Source organism: Dromaius novaehollandiae, chromosome 24 (genome assembly GCF_036370855.1).
Source record: "Dromaius novaehollandiae isolate bDroNov1 chromosome 24, bDroNov1.hap1, whole genome shotgun sequence".
Classification (NCBI taxonomy): domain Eukaryota; kingdom Metazoa; phylum Chordata; class Aves; order Casuariiformes; family Dromaiidae; genus Dromaius; species Dromaius novaehollandiae.
The window spans coordinates 1,512,215-1,537,119 of NC_088121.1; the positions used below are offsets into that span (position 1 = coordinate 1,512,215).

General features: G+C 51.5%; 1 protein-coding gene across 9 annotated transcripts in view; it reads left to right on the plus strand.

The window, feature by feature from the left end:
- The window catches only part of MEGF6 (multiple EGF like domains 6), a 126,467-nt gene that overhangs the window by 77,779 nt on the left and 23,783 nt on the right, over positions 1-24,905 (plus strand). For 7 of the 9 annotated variants that reach the window (XM_026096517.2, XM_026096523.2, XM_064525404.1 and 4 more), the window contains 13 exons: positions 1,815-1,937; positions 10,148-10,273; positions 12,063-12,185; positions 12,597-12,719; positions 14,884-15,021; positions 16,762-16,887; positions 17,867-17,989; positions 19,243-19,410; positions 19,688-19,819; positions 20,633-20,761; positions 22,843-22,971; positions 23,139-23,273; positions 23,656-23,790. In XM_026096517.2, the coding sequence (XP_025952302.2) occupies positions 1,815-1,937; positions 10,148-10,273; positions 12,063-12,185; positions 12,597-12,719; positions 14,884-15,021; positions 16,762-16,887; positions 17,867-17,989; positions 19,243-19,410; positions 19,688-19,819; positions 20,633-20,761; positions 22,843-22,971; positions 23,139-23,273; positions 23,656-23,790 (1,710 nt within the window). The remainder of the gene's footprint in view (positions 1-1,814; positions 1,938-10,147; positions 10,274-12,062; positions 12,186-12,596; positions 12,720-14,883; positions 15,022-16,761; positions 16,888-17,866; positions 17,990-19,242; positions 19,411-19,687; positions 19,820-20,632; positions 20,762-22,842; positions 22,972-23,138; positions 23,274-23,655; positions 23,791-24,905) is intronic. The other 2 variants (XM_026096524.2, XM_026096526.2) reach the window with 2 other exon arrangements.

The window sequence follows — 24,905 nt, forward strand, 5'->3', positions numbered from 1 at the left end:
TCCACATACGTCTCGGTTATTTCTAATTACACCCGTAAGAAGGAGTCTTACGTCTCTGAAACTTGAAATTGCCTTTGACAAGCTTTTGACATGCGTCTTAGCACCTTTTAATTGAAGCTTCAAAGATTTTTATATTTCTTTTCAGTTCTGGAATGTTACTTTAGTATTTAAAGGTATTTAAAAGGATTTAAGGTCTGTGAAACAGGAGTGAATCTCTGTTTCTGTAACACAGTATACTGTCTACCTCTCTGGTTTTGGAGCTTTGATAACTAAACGTAATCGGGTGTTTTACCAAGAAATCGTGGGCTAGTTCCCATTGCAGCTCTTGAAAGATTGCTCTTGGCAGAAGCGTATTCTGGCGCAGAGACCGTCTTTTGTTCAAAGGCATCTGGTTTCGACAAGAGAAGTGGACGTGCAAACCCGTAGCGATCACATGGGTTTCTTTTTGTAGGAACCGCTGCCTCAGTTTTCCCAGGCTTGTTTTGGTGTGAAAGTCATGGAACTGCACCAGGAAGAGAAGATTAGAAAGTTCCCATTTAAGATTCTCACAGCTTTTATTGGAATTTTTGTATTTTGGGGTCAAGCTGGGCTCGGTCGTGTTCCTAAATAGCCAGTCATTATAAGCAAATCTTTGTTAATTACGCAGTTGATCCATTGTAATACCCTTCTCCAGACCTTGTGTTTTTTCTTTCTCTCTGTCTTGAACGGTGCATAGCGATGCTGAGCACAGTTCATCACCTGCCGTCCCAGATCCTGCTGCATTTCAGCAGCAGTGAAGCGGGTTCCAGGCATGTTCGGTGTGAAAGGTGTTGAGTGCTTTGGGAAATACTGGGATGAGAAACGTGACAGTAAAACATTTCAGTGTATACACAGTCTTTCATCCTGAAGCACGTCGGGTCATTTTACACCTCATACATTAACAGCATTTCTTCAGTTCTTCGTTCAGCCACGAAGACTGGAGGAAGGGCAGTGTTGGTGCGGGACATTTAGAGCCTCGCGCTTGTGTTTAACCCCACGGATGCTTGATGCGTTCGGAGCTGGACATACAGCTGTGCGTGCCGGCCTTGCTTGTGTGACACTGCAAGTGTGGGCAGAGCAGCCTGAGGCCAGCAAACCTGCACGCTCAGCTCAGGCTTTCGGGGCAGCTCTTCGTGAGCTGGACTTTACTGTCGCTGCAGAGAAGCAGAAGGTTTTCACGTTTGGTGCGTTGCCAAGCTCAGGGGAAGCCAGTTTTTTGCAAGGTCGGCTCAGCAGAATCTGAACGTCTGCTGCCGTGGCATCTAGGGGTTAAAAACCTGCTGTTTTGTGTCATTCTCCTTCACTTCAGTCTGTGATGTTAGGTGTTTACTCTCACAATTAACGTACGTATTGAAGTAACAGATGTAATAGCCCAGCCTGTTTTCAGCAGAGTAAGAGTAAGGAAGTGTAAAATATTAGTAAGTAAGTCTGTAGTCTTTGAGCACACGCCTCTTGGAAAATATTTCAGCAGCTCTCTCAGTTGGTCTCTACCCCCCCGCGCACCCTGCTAACGGGGTGCTGTGTCCGCCTGGGAAAAAGGGACCGTTGCAAGGTGAACAGGATGACGGAGGGTTTGCACTGCCTGACGAATATGATGCATTTCCTTCCTGATTGCATGCTCGTCCTTGGGACTTTGTAACAGCTTGAGTGATTAAACGTGATGAGATGGTGGGCTCCTTCCGTCTGCGTTCGTGCTCAGATCGGGAGTCAGTCAGAGGAGGGTAAATAATACTGACGTCAGATGCTGTCGTGCCCGCTTCTCTGACTTCTGTCCCCTCTTCCCCTTTCTTTTGTAGATATTGATGAGTGCCGGGTTCACAACGGGGGCTGCCAGCACAGATGCCTGAACACCCTCGGGTCCTACTACTGCGAGTGCAAGCCGGGCTTTCGCCTGCACACCGATGGCAGGACCTGCATTCGTAAGTCAAAGTTTTGCATTTCTTGAGAGTCTCTGATCCTGCACAGCCCTTCCCGTAGCTGGAACCGAGCCGCGCTGTGCCCAAACCGGCGTCCCGTGGCTTGCCTGCTCACGGCCGTCCCGGGGCCGGGAAGCTGAGACGACGGCGATGGGTTGCCTGCCCCTTCATCCGGGGAGCCTGGTGGTCTCTCTCAGCGTGTTTCTATCGCTGGGTCCATAATGTTTGCTCTTCTTCAGTGTGCAAAGGTGCAGTTTGGGCTTCCTCGTAGTTCCCGCAGCTTCGTTTTTCGGTTTTGTACTTCAGGCGTATCTGCTGGTACGAAGATGTTACGCAGAACATTTCTAGCGGGGAGCCAGCCAGTTTTATGCAGGCGAGAGCTTCCTGCTTAGCGGTCCTTGCTCTGAGCGCTGCAAACCTGCTTCGCATTAAACTTCTGAGCGAGTGCTTGCCATCATGTGCACAGCGCTGGAGTTCATCTGCCAAGATTAAGCGGTCTCTATTCATGAAATCTGATCTAATGCGAGAGTAACTCGGGCGGTTTCGTAGGTCTCTGGGGCTGGTGCCGGCACGATCTGCTGTTAGTTCAGCAGCGTCCGTACCCCTGTGCGCGACAAAGCGCGCTGGGAAGCGGAGGCAGCACAGGCGGAGCGAGCGAAAGCTCTCGCTAGACAGTTGTCCAACAGTGTTTCTGAAATAGCAACAGAGCAGACCTAAAAAAATCTTGCTTTCCCGCTTCAGGACTGGTGACTTTTGTCCTTCCCACTTTGGCAGAAATTATATATACATGCATACATATGCACATGTATTTTATTTATATGCACATGTATTTTATTTATATGCACGTGTGTGTATATGTATATATGTATATATATAAAAATGCCTTCATTATAGCTCTGTAATAGCCTCTTGAACCAGTTGTGCAGAGGATGGAAGTGAACGCCGTTTCTCCCGTAGGAGTTGAGACCGGACCGCAGAGGCGGGGGTTGCTCCGCGGCGCGGTGGTTGGCGTGGAGTCGGACCGCCTCGGCTCGGGCTGGCCCGTGCCGTGGGCGCCCGCGGGAGCGCCTGCCGCGGGTCGGTGCCTGCTTCCCGGCGGCTCGCCCCGCGCCCTCCGAGCCTGGCGGCGGTTTCCTTTGGCGCCCGAGCCCGGCGGCCGTATTCCCTCCGGCTGCCGGCTGCGCCGCCGCGGCCACGCTTTGCAGCGTCCGAGTCCCGTAAACGCACAGGGCCTGCGCCTCCAAAAACCTCCCCAAACCGGGGAAGCAGCTCATCTGGCGGAGCTGCGGAGGCCGAGGAAAAGCCCCTTTCGCCAGGGCTGTTCGTTCAGCTCGTTGCCGCGGGGAGCTGCGTGTGCTCTGCCTGTGCTGCCGCCGCGTGCGGAGGGCACGGTGCCGGCGGCTGGGCCGGGGCACTCCGGGGTCTCCTAACGGCCCCGGCCCTCGGGCCCGCGCTCGCTCTGGTGTTTTCCCGCACGTACGTGAAAGCGGTTCCTTCCTCGAGCGCTCAGTCTGCGTAAATATTTACGCTGCGACGTCGGCGGCTTTGCTCTGGCTTGCCCTGTGGAATCGTGTGCTTTCCATGACAGCAGCGCTCGTGCCGAGCGTGCCGGGCCGGCCGGCGAGGGGCACCGGGCCGGCGGCAGCGGCGGAGGCGCGAGGCCCCCCTTCGCCTCCGCTCACGCCTGCGACCACGCCCCACAAGTTCTCCCAGCTCCGCCTGGGAAGGAGAAGGGGCTTCCTCCTGGCTGGAAGTGGAGCCGGAGGCCGGAGCGGAGCAGAGGCCGCGGGCGCTGCGGCTGCGCGGGACGAAGGGGCGAAGGCCTGCCTTCCCGCAGCAGGGCAGCGCTTCGGCGGCACCGGCGTGGCCACGGGCTGCGTGCAGAGGGGGCACAGCAGCTGCTGTGGGGGTGAATTGAGGTAACTGAACTTCTGCCTGGGCAGGAGCTGCTTCGCCGTTGTTGCGTTGGCTGATACCTGCGAAGAGCTTCGTTTCGCTCTACACCCGTAACTAGATTTGCGGCATAACCCTGATCTGCTCAGAGGCAGAGAAGTCCGTCTGGACCAGCAGTGTCCGTTGTGAGGAAGCAGACCTCGGACTTTGTACTGCCGAATCGCCGAAGGGCACTTTCTCGTGGCTGAATTAGCAAGAGCCTGCGATGCTGGAGCAGGAGGATCCGAACCACGTCTCTGCGCTGCTGTGAAGCCCCAGCCACTGAACTGACTTCGCCGAGACTTTTTTCATGCGTGGTTCTGTGGGACGAGGTCAACTGATACACGCTGCGTGTTTCCCTCAGTTTGGGATGTCTTCCAAGCTGCTGCAAAGGTAAAATTCAATGCAGCTAAGAGAGGGAAAAAAATGCCACTAAATAATTTGAATCACATAGGAATAAAGAGAATTAGATACATTGAGACCCTGTTATTCCCCTCGGTTCCAGCACGGTTCTGCCCTTAGAAACAGGACAGTCGCTGCTGGCGTCCTGAGCCAGGGTAGCGAGGAGCTTTGCAGCTTAGAGCCGGGCGTCACGCGCGGATGTGGCTTTAGGGAGCTGTCGGCAACCCCGTGAGCGGTGATGCGGTGCCAGGAAGCATTCCGGAGAAAGAAAAGGGCTATGGGCACGACTGTGCTAGTTAAGATCTGCAAACCGCGGAACTAATTCCTTAAATGTTTTCCAGTGACCGCAAAGCCCCGAAGGCTTCGGCTGGGGATCGTGCGCTGGCCCGGAGCGGGCGCTGCGGGAGGCCGAGGGGCTCCTCGCCCTGCGGGCGCAGAACGGGCCCAAGAGCCCAGCTCCCAGCGCGCTGGAGGCAAGACGGCGATTCCTTCCCGCCCTTTGGCTGGGCTCTTATACCAAGCCCAGTCGTGGAAAGTCAAAGCCTATTTATTCTCAAAGATATTGAGGAACTGGTAAACAGATGAAAATTTTCGCTACCTTCTTTTGATGGTTCTGCTGCCGTATAGTTATGAACGCCTTTGTACTTAGTGTTGCAGGTGACAGAGCACAGTACAATACACAGACAAATGAGCAAAAGTTTTCGAAAGTTATGTAGGCGCCTTTAAAAGCCATTCATTATAGAGAGTATTGCAGTTGAGTATAAAGAGCTGTCGTATATTAAGCACAAAAGTGCTTATTAGCCATTCTGTTTGGTAGGGCTGGAAGAAACATTTTGCCATTTAAAGCGTTTAAAGTCACTGATGACTTTAATACAGAAGGGAAGGGGAAAAAAAGAACAGAGACATTTCGATTGGAAGTGAAATGAAACCAAAAAAAGAGTCACTGGACGTCCTGAAATTACCTCTGCCTCTACGAGAAACACATGGCCGGGAGGCTGACATCGTCGGGTCCCTCTCCGCTCCGTCAGAGGGGGATGGACTCCGCTCCAAAGCAAAGAACTTCATCTGAGCCAATTGCTTTTGTTGGCCTGCAGAGGAGGGAGATGGTCTGAATTAACATGCAGCGTGTTTCTGGAAATTGTCTGAGGTTAGAATAAATCAGTTTGGGATTACATGGCGTATCCCTATTTATATTAGGAGTGTTTCAAATGGGGAAAGCGCAAATAGACCGGTGATTTATGTAGTGAACAGAAGGACTGTGCCATGAAGGTCTGTGCATGCTTAAACCGCGTGCTCAGAGGGGTAATTGTATAGATGTATGCCTTAGAGATTTATTTTTCATTTGCGTGTATTATACAGACAACTTGCACGTTTGAGCCAATTTGACCATGTCTTTGTCCGGTGACGTGTTACTCGTAGACGTTCCTTAGAACCGATGGTTTTGTGTGAAGCCGCAGAAAGTGCATTTCGTGCTGCATTCTGGTTGTATCTGATTACACGTATTTCTGAAGAATTAGCTCACTGCTGCTGATGGCCAGTTACTCGGATCTGGAAGAAAGATGATACGGACGGGAAAGGGGAGACACTGGCGTGGAGGAGTCTGAGTCAGACTGAGTCAAGTATTACTCTCAGCGTGGTTAAGCGTGGATTAAGCTCCAGGTTCACGAAGCAGCTAGGCATCCGTCCACCTTCGGCTTCTGCCGCACCGGCTCCTGCTGTAGGGTTTGGGGAGTCTAGGAGGAGGTGGAGGGGGACAACCGTAGGTCGCTGACGGAGACCGGCGTGCCCCTCGGTTGGGAAGGGCGCGCTGCTCCCAGCCCCTGCTGGTTCCCAGGGACGTCGCGGCGTGACGGGGGGCGAGTCCGGCTGGTCTGGGGTCGGGCAGCTCGTCAGCGAGGGGGTGCGGAGCTCCCTCTGCTCAGCGGTTAGATCTGCTCTCGCCTTTGCTGCTTTGCGGAGCGGCTTCCCCCGCGGAAGCAGTAGTCGCACTGTCCACTCTTTCTATCTGTCTGTGGGCCCGAGAAGGTCAGATTCTAGGATCTGGCGTCTTCCAGCAGCACTGCCTTCCCTTTAGACACGGGGCTAGCAGTAACGTCTGCCTTGCAGACGACGAGCTACCATCTGCGGAAAATCTGTCTGAACTTCAATTACAAAAAGCCATGTGATGTTCAGGATGACGCTGGATTTGGCAGTGTTGTCGCAGAAAAGTTAGGCTAGGAAAAGCATCTGGGAATGGAAATATTTTTAGAGAGGTTCTGTAAACAGACAAAAAAAAGCACTAATTAAAACAAGGCCAGCGGCGAGGTCTACTGGCTGTTACTCCGGGAGAAGCCAGCTAAGGAGACCCAGAATTGGAAGGCCCTCGCCTGGATGGAAGGACACCCAAAGCAATTGTAAGGCAAGTTTCGTTGGTTCTGTCTCATTGTTCCTGATTCTTAAAGCGAATTAGCCCGCATCCTGGTAAAGCGTACGTATGCGCTTGGTGAGCACCGCTGCCAGTGGGTGCAGCGTGGGTGGCTCTGCGCCGGACGCTGCGGGATGCCGCTGCTCCGCTCCCGTCGTCTCGTGCGTGCCGTAAGCGTGCGAGTGCTGCGGAGCCGGTGGTGCCGGCTGCTTTTTCCCTGGACGCAGGGCTCTTGGCGGAGGAGGACCTCTGCTTCCTATCCCTGCTGGCGGTGTGGAGCGACGGTTCCCCCGTGGCAGAGACGGGCAGGACGTCCGCAGGCTGCTTTCGTTGAGAGCCGCAGTGAGCCCTTCCGGCTCTTGATTGCACCCGAAGGCCGCGGACGAGGAGAACTTGCTGGGACAGCCATGCACGGCTTTTCAGTAGCTGTCCGTATCCAAGGCGGGTTGCTCGTGATGGCCAAGGGTTGCCGTCTGTCAGAGGCGGAGGTGCTCAAAGTTGCCCCTGTCCCTTAAGGAGAAGGTTTTGCCGTTGCAGAAATCCGTAATTACCCGGCTACGCTGTGGATGTGCCGCGAGGTGCGGCTGAGCGGAGCCCAGAGACGAACTTTGATCCTGTTAAGTGTAGGAATAACCCTTTCCGACGGGCTTCCGGGCAGCCTGCTGTAGTCACCCTGGAAGGATTTCTTTCCGCTTCCGCTGTGTACTAGAGTTGTGCTGAGGAGAACTTGGACTTTAGATTTTTCTACTTTAAAAAGCTTGTCTTTTAGAGGTATGGGAGGAGGGCAGTCATTTAAACTGCAGATTCGTGTGAATAACCATACTGGGAGGTTTTTTCAGATGTAAGATGCCTTGGTCGGTTAAACGTTGGCCCAGTATTTTTCCCATGTGAAGGAATGTTGTGGCCGGCTTTCGCATTGTTTTACTGTTGTTTTAAAATAAATAAGTAAATAAAAACCCCAAAGAAGTTCAACCGTATTAGTTATGGATGGTTTTGAATATATGTTACTGAACGCTTTAATATTATCAGGGTGCCTTAACTGACCACCCATCTCTGCTAAAGCTCAAGTAATGCAACGCTGGTTTACAGCTGTTCAGCGGTGTCAGAGCTTCTGTTGTTTCCTTCCAAAGAGATTAATGGAAACGGCGTCAGCAAAACCAGCACGAGCTGAAAGCTCTCGCTGCAGCTGTGCGCGGTACGTGGCAGCGCCTGGACCCCGTGAAGCCGCCTTCGTTCCCCAAAAGGGTGGTTGGCTAATTAGCGGCATACGGAGGGAACGTCGTTTAAATCTTCTGAACCCGAGAACTCCTGAGCTCTGACTCAAGACGGGTTGTTTTTTGCTTTTTTTCCTCCCCCGAGGAATTGTTTGCAGCACAAAAATGGGTATATTGTTGTTCCTTTTCTTCTGTGCACTGTGCCAAGTGTTGACATAACCGCCGTGAAGAATATTTGGTTTTCGCTCATATATGAGTAAGAGAGGCTTACTCAAATTACTCTCAGTACTTTATCTATAGAAAATGCTCTTTAAATTATACAGTTGGCTCTAAGGTACAGAAGAAACAATTAGGCAGGTAAATGAAAGGCACTGAGCAAGCCGGAGAAAGCTGTCCTCCTGCTAGAGAAATCCAAGCTCAGAGGTGATTTTTGATAGCCCAGATTAAAAGCTGAATTCACTTGACCAAAAAGCAGTAAAAGCCGGAGCCTGACATCTCAGCTAATCTGTCAGCCGTCTGTTTTGTTCTGGAGATTCAGGGGCCTCGTTAAAACGGGAGGCTTCTATGAGCGTGTGCTTTCCCGGCTCGCCTGGTTGGCAAAGCTCATGAGCTTGCTGGGAGAACTGTGGTTGCCTGCGAAGTGCTGGGCTGTGGGAAGATGTTTTCCATTAGAGATATTTTTAGCTTCCTTACAAGATTGCTCACAGGCAGCACATTAGCCTCGTCTCCAGTTTGAAGAACAGGTCAGGAATATTTGAGGCCACGGCTTGTCATCCCGCTCTGTTTATGGAAACCGTGTCCGCGCTTCCCTTCCGGGCCGCGGCGGGGTTTGGGCCGGGTCGCACCCGCGCCGCGTTGATGTGCGCTGTGTCGTTTCACGCGCGTTCGTGTCTTCTCAGAGGGAGGACAGGCTTTCGAGCCCTGTTCTCGGTTCTCGTAAGGGACGCTGCCCTTCGGAGCGGTCTCTCTCCGAGGTGCTCGCCCGTTAAAGGCTGCCGCAGGAGGGACGGTGTAGTCCAGGAGGAGGTTTGCGGCAACCTGGAAGCATGTATTTGCCCTAAGATAGCTTCTCTGTTGGAGTTTGTGACTCCCTGGCCAGAAATTGCTTCCGTTTCATTTTCTGGCTCCGATTTCTCCTGGATATAACAACAAGTGTTCCTGGGTAGCTGCTGCCTAATCCAAAATAAGGCGGCAAGCTCTGCCGCTTGCAGGTTGCAAGGCACACACATTTCCAGCAAAACGTCACACCTTTGTCGCCTGCTTGGCAGAGAAATCCCAGGTTATAGGAACAGAAAAGGAGACCCCTTTTTAAGGATAGTTAATTGTAGTAAAAACCCAGCTTTTAAAGATGAGGGAGTCCTCATCCTTGGTCGTAAGATCTGTTTTCAGTTGTAGCCCAGGCAGAAAACCTTCTGTTTTCTGCTTGTTTAGCACGGTTCGGGCAGGAGGAGCCTAAGCGAGCGAGGTGCGCAGGGCCGTGCAGAAAGGCCGCGGCGCAGGCGGGGACGAGGCTCAGGGCTCCCGAGCGTGAAACGAGGGTGTTTCCACGGGGCCTGAAGCCAGAAATTTACTTTTCCCATTACAAGGAAGTCCGAATACACCCCCAGTGCCGCTCTCTCTGAGCAGGAATCGTTAAGCTGAACTGGCAGCGCCACTGCATCTGCAGTGACTTGTATTTGAACAAAATTACAAGAGGCTCAGCAAAAAACAAGCAGCGAGTGAACAAGCAAAACTCTGCCCTCTGACTCTGGCACCCGTCGGGGGAAGAGTGGTATTTATTACAAAAACGTGCCTTTGTTAGCTTCCCTCCCATGGTGTTTCTGAATTTAACTTTGGATTACGTAACCCAAGCCAGAGGCATCCTGGCCTGTCCTCCCGAGAGCTGCTGGAAGCTGTACGGGAACGCTTTTTGGATACAAGAGTGATTTCAAGCTGCTACCTGGCGCTGGCGAGCAGGTCGCCGTTTCTGGGGGGGGGGAGGCTGCCCAGGGTGTTTTCTAGCACAGTACAAAGCAGCCTCTCTTGTACGCTGCAAACAGAAGCGATTTTTGCAATAACAGCTCACTTTCATTCGTCGCAGTTCAAAGATTTACCATGAAGTTCTTCCTAGCGCAGGTTGCACAGGCCCCATTTAAGATTCCCGTTAGCAGTGATCTCTTTGCAAGTGTGTGTAAATGCAGGTGATTTGCGCTGGTCCCTTGGAAATGCTCGCTCAAGTGACACCGTGTTTCTCTGATGAATGTTTTGTCTCTGCCTCGCAGCTGTGAGCGCTTGCGCCGTGAGCAACGGGGGCTGCGAACACGACTGCGTGCAGGTGACCCTGACGCAGCATCGGTGCCAGTGCCGGCCCAACTACCAGCTGAGGGAGGACGGCAAGCGCTGCACCCGTGAGTCTTCGAGCGCTCGTAGGGAGCTGGGAATCCAGGGCATCCTGCTGGCCTTTTTCCAGCGGGCAAAGCGAGAGCTGGGGCAGAGGGAGCAGCCTCCTTGCAGTGTCCGTGTGAAATACTGCGGGAGCTGCACTGCCTGCTCTTAACGAGGTGGGATAAAGCCCCTAACGTTTTCCTTGCTACGTTCCAACAATTAGAGCATTTCGGAGGTAATCATGGCCCATGCCAGTTCCAGCACCTAGGTCCTGTCTCCTCTGAAGAGGAGAGAAAGAATTAAGTGGTTAGTAATAGTGTTAAGTCCAAAAACGGGGTGCTCTGTGCTTGCATGCTCAGATGTCAAGCCAGTCAGGCTGGGCTGTTTCTCTAGTAAAAGCTGGTGCCAGTTCTGCCTGTCATGAGGTCAGGGACATACTCTGCAGACCATTTTGAAAGTCAAGGAAGAGCAGAGGGAGCCCAGCCAACAAAAAGGAAATTTTTATCAGGGCACACGCTTCTGAGAAAGTAAAGGAACATCAGCACGTCGCAGTGGAACAGGATCTTCTCCCTCTGCTTGCAGACAGCTTTCTGGCTGAGCTGCTCCCTGCTGTGGCGGGGAGAGGGGCCGGAAGGGCAGAAGTTTAATCCTCTCATTCATAGCAGTTGGCATTCAAGAGGAGAAAGGAGGGAAGCCTTTTGCTGTGAAGTTGCTAAGGGAAAAGGAACATCTGGGATGTTAAAAATTCAGCAGTCGGTATGGTTTTGTAGCATCTGTCTACATCCTGGAGCAGGTCAGAAAGCGGCAGACCTCCTGCTAGAAGCACCTGCAATGAGTTCGCCTGGTACTCGCTCCACAGTGTCTGTAGAGGGACGTGCCCCATACCAGGCTTCTCTTGGAAAGGTTTTACTCAGCTTATGCCCTTACTTTTCCAGGATCTGACACCATGTGCCTCCTTCTGCCTGCATGGAGCATTATACCAGAAATCCAAATATTCAAACGAATTAAAGCTGCTCCTATGCATGCCAATCACTGATGTCCTGACTTAACTACTGTATTTGTTACATATATTAATATAGTATACTATTGTATGTATAATATATAGTCCTGTGCTTTCAGCTAGAAAAAGCGGTTCTTTTTCGCTTCCTAACACGCCATACAGTATGCCTGTGACCTGTTCAGTGGCTGCCAGAGCAGACCATCTGCAGAAGTACCTCTGGGCCATCTCAGTTACAAAGTGATCTAGTAGCTGGCACTTAGGGCACTCGCAGGAAAGGTTCTTGGCCAGGAGGCCTTTGAGCAGGGAATACATGTAAGCTGTGCTGCTGTTTACAATTTAAAAAAGAAATAAATTCCCTTAATTGTTTTTTTAGGATCATGCGTGCATTTTCACCTGGTAAATTCACAGCCATTGCACAGCCCCATGGTATCAGTAATAGTTTTACCCTCTTCTGTAGCATATTGGCACATGCAGTCTTTTCCGGTGCTCAGTTGCCTGCAGGATTGTGTTATATGGCTGTAGGAATCTGAGGAAGCAGCAGTGCAGCAACCATATCTAAACTTTGTGGGATTTCCCCCCCCACCAGCAGCCTGAGGTTCTTAAGAGCTCGAGATTCATCAAGACTGACATCCCAGACTGACATCTAAGCTGCTTTGTACAGAGAACAGCAGCGGGGCTATGTCGTACTGCAGAATGGACTGCAATTTTTTAACTTTCCGTAACTGCTCGACGTTTGTTCTCCCTTAAATAAAATGCCAATAAGAGGTAGGAACAGCGTGAAATAAGGCTGTCTCTTCCACTTGAATCTCTAGTGAGGAACCCGTGTGCCGACAGGAACGGCGGCTGCATGCACCGCTGCCACAGTCGTCGCGGAGCAGCACGCTGCGAGTGCCACCCCGGTTACAGGCTGGCCGCTGACAGTAAGGCCTGCGAAGGCAAGTTCCCTGCAGCAGAGCATCCCCGAGGAAAAGCACCTATTTCTCCTTCTGTAAAGTAGTGCTCGATCTCAGTACATGTAAGAATTTACGAATTTAACGGTGCTGCCTGTCTTACCGGAAGGGCGGCATGAAAACATTCAGTTGATTTATGAAAATCTGTCCAAGAGCCTGCTTGGGTTATCTGGAGCAAAACTTGGAGTTTCATGGGATCAGATTTTCCAGAGGCTTTATAATTCTAAGCTTCTAACTTTGCTTCTTTGTTAGCGAGCGAGTGCAGTCCTGGCCCCAGTGAAGTTAGGGTGCAAGAAACTGGTGCAAACCTTGAAGAAAGATGTATAGTAACAATCGCTGCTTTGAAAGAATTTGCAGCACAACCTGGTTTCCTTATTAATTCTCCCCTTCTCTTAGATGTGAACGAATGTCTGACGGGACTAGCCATGTGCGCACATCGGTGTCTCAACACTCGTGGCTCCTTCAAGTGTGCCTGCAACCCAGGCTACGAGCTGGGGGCAGACGGCAAGCAGTGCTACCGTGAGTACCGAGCACCGCGGGCAGACCTCACGCGCAGGGCGGGAAGGGAGGTGGTTTCGCTTCTGCATCCTGGAGAAAGGAAAGGAGACAGTCAGGTGATGCCTGCAGCCGGCAGGTGTTTAGGCACTGTCCTCTGTGAACTGCTGCATTAGAGTTGCACAATCTGTATGGGTAATTTCGCAAGCAGGTTTGGAGCTGTTTATTCTCCTACCAAGGATAAAAGCTTTTGTCTGATCTTGAAGGATGCCATGAAGCTGCTTTCAGTGCTTACAGCGAATTATTTGGAAACATTTGAAAGCAGTAGGCCGAGTTCTGCTCTTGGGGACTTCTTTGGATGAATTCAGTCCGCAACTGAAGGAATTGGGCTAATGGTGCAATCGCATCTATTCCCGTCAGGAAAGGAAATAAACAGTCTTACATCTGGCTTGTTAGCCAGATCCTCCACACAGCCGCTCTGTTCAGCTAATACCCGTCAGCAGGGATAGTCCCAAGCGAAGCTATCAGCGCTTAGCGCTCTCCACCGTCATGTCACGGAGGTGAGAGCCACCTTGGCACTCCCAGTGTTCGTGATTAGCGGCACCGCAAGCAGCAGCGCTCCAGCCCTGCAGCTCTCCGCTCTCCCCGGGAGCGTGCCGGGGCGTGGTGCTTTCGGAGAAAGAGCAGAGTAAGGCTTCACACACCGCAGATGGCCTTAGAAAGCATCAAAATGAGCAACGTGAAAGACTGGACAGAGGACGTGCTATTGAAGAGCCTGAGCATCGCGCGCCCCTTTCTTCCTAGCAGCAGGGTTTATTTCGCGCTGCAGGTTCTGTGAGAAATCCCGTAGCTTATCACTTTCCTGTGCAAGTGCACATTTCCCTTCTGTTGCTGGATGGAGATGCAAGGCAGCCAGCTGGGCTTGCAGGATGCTGGGTGAGGGAGCCAAGTCTATTCCTAGTAAATCCTCTAGCTGCCTCCTCACCTGGCACTGTGACTGTCCCAGCGGGGGACATTACCCTCCAGCCAACCGGCCCGCAGGTAACTTAAAAAGCTGAGTAGTTTTATTGCCCCTCAGGTCCCGGTTTTCCCGGGCGGGAGCTGCTAGCCCTGGGGTGTCACCTGAGACAGCAGGGATGGTGGAAGTACAAGCCTCACGTTCCGACCAGCTCCTGCGGAAGGGAAGGGATTGTAACTCGTTGCCATAACCACTGGCAACAGCTCCGCTTTAGTGCCAGCGTTGGAATTAAGTAGCCTTTTCGTATGGGGTTCCTCCACACCCCTTTTAGCACGTTTCTTTTATGCAAAACACTGGCTGATCTTGCACTGGTAACAAAGGGAGAAGATGGAGGGAATATATTCGTATTGTGAAATCTGGAAGATAGCTTTCCACCAGGGCACAGCTTTTGGCTTTGACCTGCAGAGACGCATCTGGGAGCATCAGGCGCCCCTTCCCTCGCCCTCCTTGGGTTCGAAGGTACTAAAATCCCCCAAAAGTTCTTGCAGGCAGAAGCTGGTTTTCTGAGTTTCAGGCCTGAGTCGAAGCTCCATGGTACAAGTCCCTTTTAGTTTAAAGGAGCTTAATTAACTAAAGTTTACATAACCTTTGCCAAACTCAGAAGACGTGCGGCTGCTGTTGATGTTAGCGTCTGACATTTTTGACATGTCAGTAACTCACTCTCCTAGCTGTCGGCGTCTGGATGTTTCTGCGGGTAACTATTCCGCTGCTTCCAGTTCTGGCTGGCATCAGAACAGCTCCGAGCCTAGGAAGGTCCAGCCAGCTTTTGGCTGGCAGTACATACCCCAGCTTGTCAGGAATCAGCAAGGGAAGCGGTTTTGTCTGCCTGCCGCCCGGCTCATCCCGGACTGAGCAGCGCCTGCTCCGCAAGTCTGTCCCTAGAAGGCTACATGTGGTGTTTTGCCTGGGATCCACTGGTTTACTTTTATGCATCCCTTCATAACGCAGCAGTGGCCTCTGCACAACTGTTTTCGTCCTTTCCCCGCTGTAGATCACCCTGAGCACGCAGCCCCGCTGGGGAAAGGAGAGGCACCTGCGGGAGCTCAGCCGGGAGCCGGCGCGCGGGTGCCTGCCGGAGCGCAGCGCCCGGGGAGGGCGAGCCCGGCCCGGCACCGCGGCTCCGGCAGCGCGGCAAGCCCCGCGGCAGCCTGACCCCTGTGCCTTTTCCAGGCATAGAAATGGAGATTGTGAACAGCTGCCAAGCCAATAACGGGGGCTGTTCCCACACCTGCCACCACACCAGCTCCGGCCCAGCCTGCACCTGCAACTTTGGCTACCAGCTCGAAGACGACCAGAAGACATGTACTGGTAAGGAAAGGGGAAAGCTACAGTTCTCGTTTTCACAAAGGCAGTTGGAGTTACGAGGAGGATCCCTGTGTGCTAGCTGCTGTGTGTATACACACCACATACCGATTAACAAGGACAGAAAGAGAAGTAAAGTAAAAGGATATGAGATATTGCACTGCTCTGAGCAGGCCTCAAACCTCTGCTCGCAACCTGCTTGGACAGGTAGTGTTGATCACAGATTTTATCAGTTTTCCCTGCTAAAACTGAGCTAAGGCGTTGGCAGATGTAGAGACTTGCATCTCGGCTACCTGCAAGCACGCCTCTAGACAGGACGATGCCTAAGATGTGCCATCTTGCCTGTTATCTCAAAGGGAGCAGCAGGGTAATTTATGAGTAAGTGAGCGACGTGGATGAGTCACTAGCTGCAAGCAAGGGGTAATTCAGCCCCATCTGGTTATATATGTGTGGATGGAGAGGATAAGAGTGAAATGAGCCTTGAACTCTGTAAACACCGTCAAGTTATGTATGCACTTTATATTGCAGGAGCAAGTCTCTCGCTGCAGCCAGCCTAGTCAGAAGCTCACTGTAGTGCTCACTAGCCGGACACGTCCTGCATCGGTGTCCGGGCTGTGGCTTACTCACACGTTCACGATGGGAGCTGTGGGGCAGACGTGCGCGGCAAGGCTGGGTGGATGTTTTGGTCCTTCAGATAGGCCCAAACTGGAGGAAATGCTGTGCCCTAGACCTGCCGGGTAGTCAGAGGGTCTGTGCCTCAAAGCCTCTACTGAGGTGCTGCTGCTGAAAGACTCCTCTTCTGCGAGCCAGCAAGTATGAGGTTGCTGACAAGGGGCAGGAGTGAGGGCTAAGATTCGTAGCAGCGCTTGCATATTTCCATGCAGCGGTCAGTGACTCGGGAAATAATTCCGATTTCTTTGCTCAGTACCACCTTCTTCTGCAGTTTCCGGGGAGCACATCTCCCCAGGACCCCTGCTAGGAGCAGATACACCGCTCAGCAGGCTGCCGCAGGCACCGGCACTTGCTTATGCAAAGCCGGGGCTCTTTCCTCTGTCAAATAAGAGGAAAGCCAAAGCCATCTGAAGTCTGCTTTCCTCGCTGGTTCTGAGGACGCAGCAGCAGGAGCTGCCTCCGCAGCCCATCACAGTACAGGAGCAAAAGAGACCGGGACCCGAACTGAAGTTCGCTCTAAAATAACACTGTGCCTTTGCTTACTGCAACACCCAGCAAGTTTCCTGTAGCCCCACAGTCCTGCTGTCTGCATTTCCCTGCCAGAGGCCCCCTCAGCCCCGGCTTGTTTGTGGGGTCGTGGGCTGTTTTACAAGCCCTCCTGGTACGCAGGCACTGTGGCCATTCTGCTCAGTGCGAGCGCATTGAGTCAAAGACAAAGGGCTCGAAATGTGAAGCTGTAGGTGCACTCTGCTTTCTCCGGGTTACCTAGGTCCCTCGGTCAGGGCGAATGCTCTTGGGGACCTGCATAAGAACACGAGCTCGGCACCGAGTGGGTAAGGCAGGTGAAACTGCCCGTTTGAAAGCTTTTTCATTGCTTTCCCCCCACCCCAAGCTGACAAAGCCAAATTAGCCACGAAATCTCAAATTTGTGATTAGAGCCTCGCAGGCTGCCTTTGAAAGAGTCAGACCAGGAAGAACTTCCCAGAGCTAGTTACGAAGCAAGTTTAACAAATACCAGCACTCCTGCAGAGCTGGGTGTGTGTTAATATGCAGTGCCCTTTGTTTTTTACTCAGATGTCGACGAATGCGACAGCGGTTCTCACTCCTGTTGTCAGCAGGATTGTTACAACTATCCTGGCGGCTATGAGTGCACTTGCTACGCTGGATACAGGCTCAGCGCAGATGGTTGCGGGTGTGATGGTAAGCGGAAACGTCTAGCTGAACTCCTGAAGTAAAATGGGAACACTGCAATCCTCGAGAGGGACAGACACAGCCCAAGTTCCTCCAGTTCTGTTCTTCCATGTTTTGGAAATCTCCCAAGTTTGATAAGTGTTAAGACAGCTCAGCTGCTCTAACCCACACATTAGCCCAGGGCAACCGAAGAGCATTAACAGGACTTTTAAACACCATGTGAATCCAAATCGGGATGTCTCAAAGTCCAGGTGTCCATTAGCAAATCACAGAACTACTTTTCTGTTGAATGTCAGAGGCCAGTATTGCCAGTAATTTGCACCACTGAAGGGTATAGACAAATATAAGTGTCTATATAAAACACAACTAGAAAGGTAGTGGCTAATGCAAGCTCTAAAGAAAGAGGACGTTAAGTTTTCCCTCCTGGCTGTAAACTGCCGGGCAATTTCTTCTGGTTTCTCCCAGCTCATGTCAGCTTTCCTATCAGCCCTCTGGTGATTAGCTTTCTTCATAGGAAAGATTTGGGGCTTTCATTTCCTTCTAATGACTTGTTCTCACTAGCAAAGCTCTCCAGTAGCATTGCACAAAAGGTGAAAAATGAAGTTCATCCACCTGCTTCTACAGCATTAGCGGCAGGTGTGGGCTGACTCTTAGCACACACTATTTTGAAGTTTGCAGCTCCCTGAATCACCCGCATAGTCTCAGCTCAGTTGCTGGAGTCAAATGGCTGCACAGACCCAGAGAGGATGCCATCAGCCGACAGATTAGGCAAATACCCCAGCAGCACAGGCAAAGCTGCGCTGAGGCATGGTGAGAACAGAATTCACACCTGGCTGATTCCCTCAACACAAAATTCATGGCTGTTTGGAAGAAAGTCTTACCGCTTCTAGCCCAAATGCTTGCTGATCTGTAGACATACACGCACCTGGAGCCTCTGCCTTGTACAGAGGACATTCTTCCTTTACACGGAGATATCACTTCTTTTTAGATGTGGACGAGTGTTCTTCAAATAATGGCGGATGTGAACACACATGTCAGAACCAGATAGGGTCTTTCCAGTGCGGCTGCCAGATTGGATACAAACTGGACGAAGACCGAAGGAGCTGCATTTGTAAGTGGAACTTCTGTGTTATCACACAGGTAAACCATTGGGTTGCCTGCTTGCTTTCTCTTCCCTGTTCTTCACTTACAAACTCTTCACTGCACAGACTCCAGAGAAAGCGCAGAGGAGCCAGAACTGGCTTATGCTGGACTCATGAGCCCTGCACAGAGCCTTTTCCACCTTTTCACAGCACTTATTAACGTGACCAGCTGAAATGACTCACACCACCAGTGGAAAGCTTTCCTCTAACAGGACCATTCCTGGTTCAGTGATGTTTCACAGAGCTTTTCAAAGAAGCCTAGGGGATTTTGGCACAGCAGCAATTAAAATAATCTACAGTGAGCAGTGATGGCCCCAAATTAGCCAGAGAATCAGAACACTTTCCACAGCCACCAGCCTTCACAGCTTTTCCTTGTAAGAAATGTTTTTTTTTTTTTTTCCCATGGGACCCTCTTTATCCCACCACCAGGCACACTATTTTCCAGCTCACTCACTCAGTAGGGTTGCCAACAGCCAGTTACCTTCTAATGACCCCAGACATAGCAGCATTGCCAGGGTTCCCATTTTTGGAAGGGCCTTTTAAAGTCTGGACCCAAAAGAGCAGCATTTCATGCCCCCCCTTTCTGGCCTGCTGGCTTTTATAGGCTGCCCCATCAGCGCCTTGCGGTTCCCCAGTGGGTCTGTGCTTAGCTCGATTGGGGGACTTTTAACTCTTTCCTACCCTGCGAAGGAAGGAAGCCTGCTCCACCTGGGTACGTTGTAGCTGATAAAAACTCTCTCCAAAAGGAGAAGCAACCTGAAATGCATCGCCTAACTTTGTTAGATGGGCATTCTTGTTTAGTTTTCAAGAAAAAAGTAATTTCTGACATCTCAAGGACGCGAAGTGGCACTGCTCAGAAAAACTGCATGGACAAGGTGGTTAGAATGAGTGGTGATCTCAGTTACGTGAGGAGTCAGATCCGTTTGTCAAGGTTAAGAGCAAAGACTCAGGCAATTTTTAAGTCGTTTGGCCGGCCCGTGCCACATTCTAGTGAAAACAAGCAAACAAGTTGCCAAAGTCGGAGTGGAAGAAAGGAACGCATTTTAGCAGCGTCAAGGAATATAGAGAGCGATCCGTGGAGCAATGCGTTCTAAATGAGATGCGCCAGCCCCGCAGAGGTGTCGTCTCTGGTTTTCCTTTCTCCTTACAGAGGTTGTGTCCACTAGTCACCTCTTAGGCGACCTCGTCTCACTTCCCCCCCTCCCTTTGACTGCTTCCCCAGCTCTAGAAGTCCCCGTGGAAGCCCTGGATGGTCGGCGCCCCGTTCTCCGCCCACTCCCTCATGTTGCAATCCTGAGAGATGAATTTACCCAGCTGTTTAATGAGGATTATGAAGAGGAGGAGGAAGAGATGGAAGCAAGAGGAGAGCACACACTTTCAGAAAAATTTGGTGGGCATTTTGCAGCACTGCTACATGGCATACTTTTACTTTGAAGTCTTGAGAGTTAATCACGCGTGTTGGTATGTGGTGAACATGTGGGGAACATACCCACAACATTTGCATGTGGTGAGCATACCCACAACATTCGTCACGTACCTTTTCTACGCACACAGAACCTGTGCTGCAGCACAGATACATTCAGCTTTGCTGCAGACCGAGCATGGGGGCTTTACCTGCCCAGACTGGCGAGGGAAAGCCTTCCTGTGCTCAGCTTCTCTTGTTGCAGTCTGCCTGGAGCACACGTTTGGCCACGACTGCAGCCTGAGCTGCGAGGACTGTAGAAACGGTGGCACGTGCAACGAGGAGCAGACTGGCTGCGACTGTCCGGAGGGCTGGAGCGGCATCGTGTGCAACCAGAGTGAGTAACCCCGGAGAGGAGCGGGAGGAGAGGGCTGGGGGGTTGCTGGCTGTCGGCTGTTCTTCCCGAAAGTCAGTCAGAAGCGAGGAGAAGGGAGAGTGCGCAAAAGCCCAGCTGGCCAAGAGTAGCACTAACGCCCCTTACCTTTCTTGTCGGTCCAGTCGCCTTTATTTGCCGTGTTTGCCTTGGCAAAGCCTGGCTATTAGTCACCAGACAAAATCCCCAGTAAAGTTTCCCCCTTCTCATTCCCAAATAGATCCCAAGGCATTTTAGTCTGCAGTTCAAACCTGCAAGCGTACGCACCTGGCATCGAATCTGAGCTTAGCACTCAAACGGCATGTAAACCTATCGACAGTGTGTTAGACGTGTTACATTCTTTGAGACTAGGAAAATGCTCAAGATACTAATGAGAATCCTTTTAATTCCTCCTCCCAGCTGAACTTGTGCCTCAAGTGGAAGAATGCTTTTCCCTTTAGCCAGCTTGTGCTTAAGAAAGAATTCACTCGCTTTTCTGACCCAGATAAAGCCTGCTATGAGGTTGCTATCTACAGTCTTAGTAAGGAACTGAAGCTATGAAAACCTGGCTTCCCCAGTCGATGCATTATGTCTTTGCTCTTTTGTCCAAGCACAGCAAAGCGCTTACTGTCAAAAAAGCTGAATTCCTCTCCCGTTCAAAAGCTGTAATCTGTTCTTGTAGCCGTTTTGGGATAGCCCGAAGCAGAGGCCCTGTAGCAGACGGCCTGGAGGGCAGCACCAGGCTCTTCTGCAGGGCTGCAGCAGCCCGTGGGCGTCTGCCTGTTTCTCTCCTCGCAGCCTGCCCGGAAGGCACCTTCGGGAGGAACTGCCGCTTCGCCTGTCGCTGCGCCAACGGAGGCACGTGTGACGCGGTGACAGGCGCTTGCCGCTGCCCGCCCGGCGTCGCGGGAGACCTCTGTGAAGACGGTAAGACACGGTAATAAGATCCCCTTTTCCTCGGCTCAGCCCTGTTCAAGTCGCAGGGCAGTGGCAGGGGTGCAGGGACGCAGGAGAGGCGCATCCGCAGGGCCCTGAGGCCAAGCACGGCGTGCTGAGGGCTGGGCCTTCCACGCAGTTCTCCTTTGCACTCAGGTGGGTTTTTTAAAGGAAAGGAAGGGCAGACCAGGGCAGCGATGTTCTTTAGCTGCTCATGGTGAGTGATGTTTCTTGGACTGAGGAGGTAGCTCATATTTCTGTTTGTCTTCACATGTTGGTGGAGCATTTGCCATAATTCGCTAAATGGCTCTTATAGCCAACTCTGATGCCACTGTTTGATATTCCAGTTGTGCTTCTCTGAAGTCCTAAAATGTTTTCCACAGCATGTCTTACGTCGTCGCCTTGTAGCTGCTTTCTAAAAGCATCTTTAAACTCTTTCACTGGCTCATCTCCATGTCTGAGTGACTCTAACACATCGTTGTTCCATTTGACTTGGTGGGTCACATAGTCTTGCATGAAAAAGGTATGTTTTAATGAGAAAAAGATGAAACTGTTCCAGGTAGTATGCCTTACCTTGGCACTGGCAGTTCTTTGCAGTCCTTGTTTAACGAGTCAGTAATGCGGCACTCTGATCACGGGCACTCGAGTACATTTTGCTGAACATTCAGTGAAGGACAAAGAAAAGAATGTCAAAAGTACATGTTCGGTACTAAAGTTAAAGAACCGAGGAGGTGTTTCCCCCCGAAGGAAAAGAAAGCATTCTCAGTTGCAGTAATGGTAGTTACCTAAAGTGCTGCAAAGGAAGGTATCTGTTGCTGTTGGTAAGTATTTATTTCTCTCTTCCAAACAGTTAAAGTCTTGGGGACATAATCTAAAAACAGAGAAGTAGCGGTACAATGAGAAATTCAGACAAATGGTTAAGAGCATATGGAATCTATTACGGAAGGAGGAGACTGAAGCAGAATATAAATGAATTCAAGAGATACCCAGACCTTTTCTTTCTCTAGGAAGGATGTGATTGAGGGGCACAGAGAAAGAACAGGAAGGTGAGATTAAAGTAAACAATGATGAAGGGATGTGTGGTCCCAGGGTGGCATTTCCTGTTCTTGAGCTGTCTGATGTTCTTCTCACGAGGGAGAAGGCTTGTGCTGCCTGGAAGGATGCTGGCCGGGCATTCTGCTGACACAGTATGTTTGGCATATGCTTCTAATATTCAGATCTGTAGCATAAAAGAGAAAGACTAGTTTTATTCCTTTAATAGTGCAAATATCATGTTATTTGTCAATAGGGATGGCTTTATGGATCATTTCTCACATAGGAAGGATCTAGACTTCTTGGAGCCCTGCAAGATAGCTTTCTAGCACAACTGGCTTTGTCGTTTCAAGTGAAGTGCAGTGCTCGTGGGTGCTCTGGATGCGCCTCTCATGGCTCGAGGAAGGATATAGCACAGTTTGTTACACGGAGGTCCGCTCTACCCGTGTGGTTCCCCCATGGACCTTGTTCCCTGCGCGTTGACTACCGCCGACGCTCTGAGCGCGGCTTCCTCTCAGCTCTGTCGTGTGTTCTGCGTAAGGTGCTCGGGGGCCAGCTGAGGTGAAGGGTGACGTGGAAATGTGAGTCGCTACTGGCACGCAGCATTCGCTCGTTGTTTCACAGAGGCGTTTTCATCGTGCTGGAGTGCACTGATCTGAGCAACTTCAGAGCAGAGCACATCCAGCCAGCTGGGTGTCCTGTCCCTTGTTCTCATAGACGAGCAAGTAAATAAAATGCGCTATAGTGCACTGTGCAGGGGCATCACGGACAGGACTGCTGCTTGTTGAAGCAATTTGGTTATGAACTGATGCATGGAATCTGATTGCTTTTATCGTTATCTTACTGTATAGAGACACAAGCATATTCTTTGTCAAAAATCAGTCCCGCTTTCTTTTCAAAACTCACTGCATCCTTTGCCTGGGTTTGTTTCTAATGACATATGGCTTTGATTTTTGTATGGTTTTTTCTGTGTTCCCCAGAAAATAAAATGACAGATGTAAATTGGCTCACCTTCCCAGCTTCTCTCTCGTTATTAACAGGCTGCCCTAAAGGATTTTATGGGAAACAATGCAGGAAAAAATGCAACTGTGCAAACAGAGGTCGGTGTCATCGGATTTATGGAGCCTGTTTGTGTGATCCCGGCTTGTATGGACGGTACTGCCATTTAGGTGAGCTTGTCCACACTGTTTTTACACTCTAAATTTTGTTCTCAGATTATGACCTTTGAAAATTCTGCCCCGGGAAAGGTCAGCGCTAGGTGGCAATGGCCTTTATTCCTTGTGCTGTGTTGCCTGACCTCCGATGTCCCTTACTAGCTCTCTTCCTCTGCATCTAGTTTGCCCAAAGTGGGCGTTTGGCCCTGGATGCTCTGAAGAGTGCCTCTGTGCGCAGCACAACACTCAGGACTGTGACAAGAAGGATGGCTCGTGCACGTGCAAGCCTGGTTACCGTGGCAAATGGTGTGAGACAAGTGAGTTGGGGAGCAGTAGTCGTGAAACATCCCCCATCCCTTCTCCTGCCACAACGTCTTTTCCCCTAACTAATTGCATTGGGGGAAAAGTCAGCTTGTTTTCCATCCCACTAAGACCATCCTCCCTCTTGTCACTTAGGTTAGGAACTAAGCTGGCTGTCAGACTCAGTCCAGTTAGGTTAGCGTGCCAGAAGCGGCGCGGCTGGCTGCGAGTGCCTGTAATGCAGAGGGTGCCCCTGTCCAGCCTGCCGCCTCCAGCTGTTGGCTCAGCACGGAGCTGGGCCGTGGCCATCGCGCTGGCCTTCGCCTTGCGCTGCCTGCGCTTCCAGCGCCAGTCTAGTAATGCCGACTACCCTTTCTCTTTGGTCACGACTGCCAACAGAATGCGACCCTGGCTACTACGGGGACGGCTGCAAGCAGAAATGTGGCTGCCCTCCAGAAGCGCCCTGCGACCACGTTACTGGAGAGTGCCGGGAGGAGTGTCCCCGGGGCTACCACGGGGACAACTGCGAGCAAGGTAAGGCCGCCTGAGGAGCAGGGTCACCGCGAGGCACCCGCCCGTCCCCTCCGTGTGACGGCCTCCCAGCCGTCCGCCTGGACGCTGGTGAGCTCTGCTCTTCCGCCTGTCGCGCTGGAAGAGCTGCAAACCGGCGCAGGACGGAGGGCGCCGAACGCATGGAGTCGCGCCCGGAAAGGCTCCTTCCCCCGGCACAGCCAGGCAGTCGGTGCTCCGCCGCGGCACACGGCCCGCGTGAGCTGGCCGGAGCTGGGCTCCCATTTACTTCATCCTTCCTTCCGTGGAGGTTTTGTGGATCTCGGAAGCGAGTCTGGAGGGGTTTCTTCGTCGCTCTCCTCACGTCCGAAGCTTTCAGACCTCTTTCTTGAGTACTTGGTCAGGCTGCTTGACTTTCCCCTCTCAGCAGCCTGCACGCTCTGGAGGAGTGGGGAGAAGCTCGCCCGGCCTCACACGTGCAGGCTCCTTCTTAGCAAAACAACCTGGAAGGACTCCCCGAATTCCTCTAATGCTCGCTCAGACCTCCCAGCCCACTGCACTTGAGCTGATGGGTGGAGAGCTGAAATGGCTTTCGCTGACACAAGAGCTGCCAGTGACGGGTCCGTATCAAAACGCTGCAGTCACCTTAAAGCGGGAAGCAGGAGTTCTTGTGCATAATGATTCGTAGTCAGAGGAGGAGAACAAGGTCTTGCTTTATCCTGCCACTAGGGCATCTTCCCTTTTGTAGATGGAGGTTACATCTAGCTATCTTTTCCCCGCTTTGATGTCTTTTTACTTCCAAGCACAATGGTATCATATTTTTCCATTCTGTTCCCTATTCCATATTAAAGTGCTCTTTGATCTGCAAGTGGAAGGAAAATGTTGTATTTGATTTACATTAGGATTTAAACTTTGGCCTCTATATGAACCTCTTACCAGTTTTCTGCTCTTCAAATAAAGGGCCCGTCAGCAGGATGATAGCTGAACTGCACGGCTCTGTGTGCGCGGTGCAATACTCAGGCTCTGAGGGAGCAGCTTTGCAAATTCCTGGGAGTTATTTGGGGTGTCAGAGCGCTTGGGGATTTTTCCAACAAAATTGTTGGAGTGAACCTCAAGGCAATGAATCACTGGCACGGAGG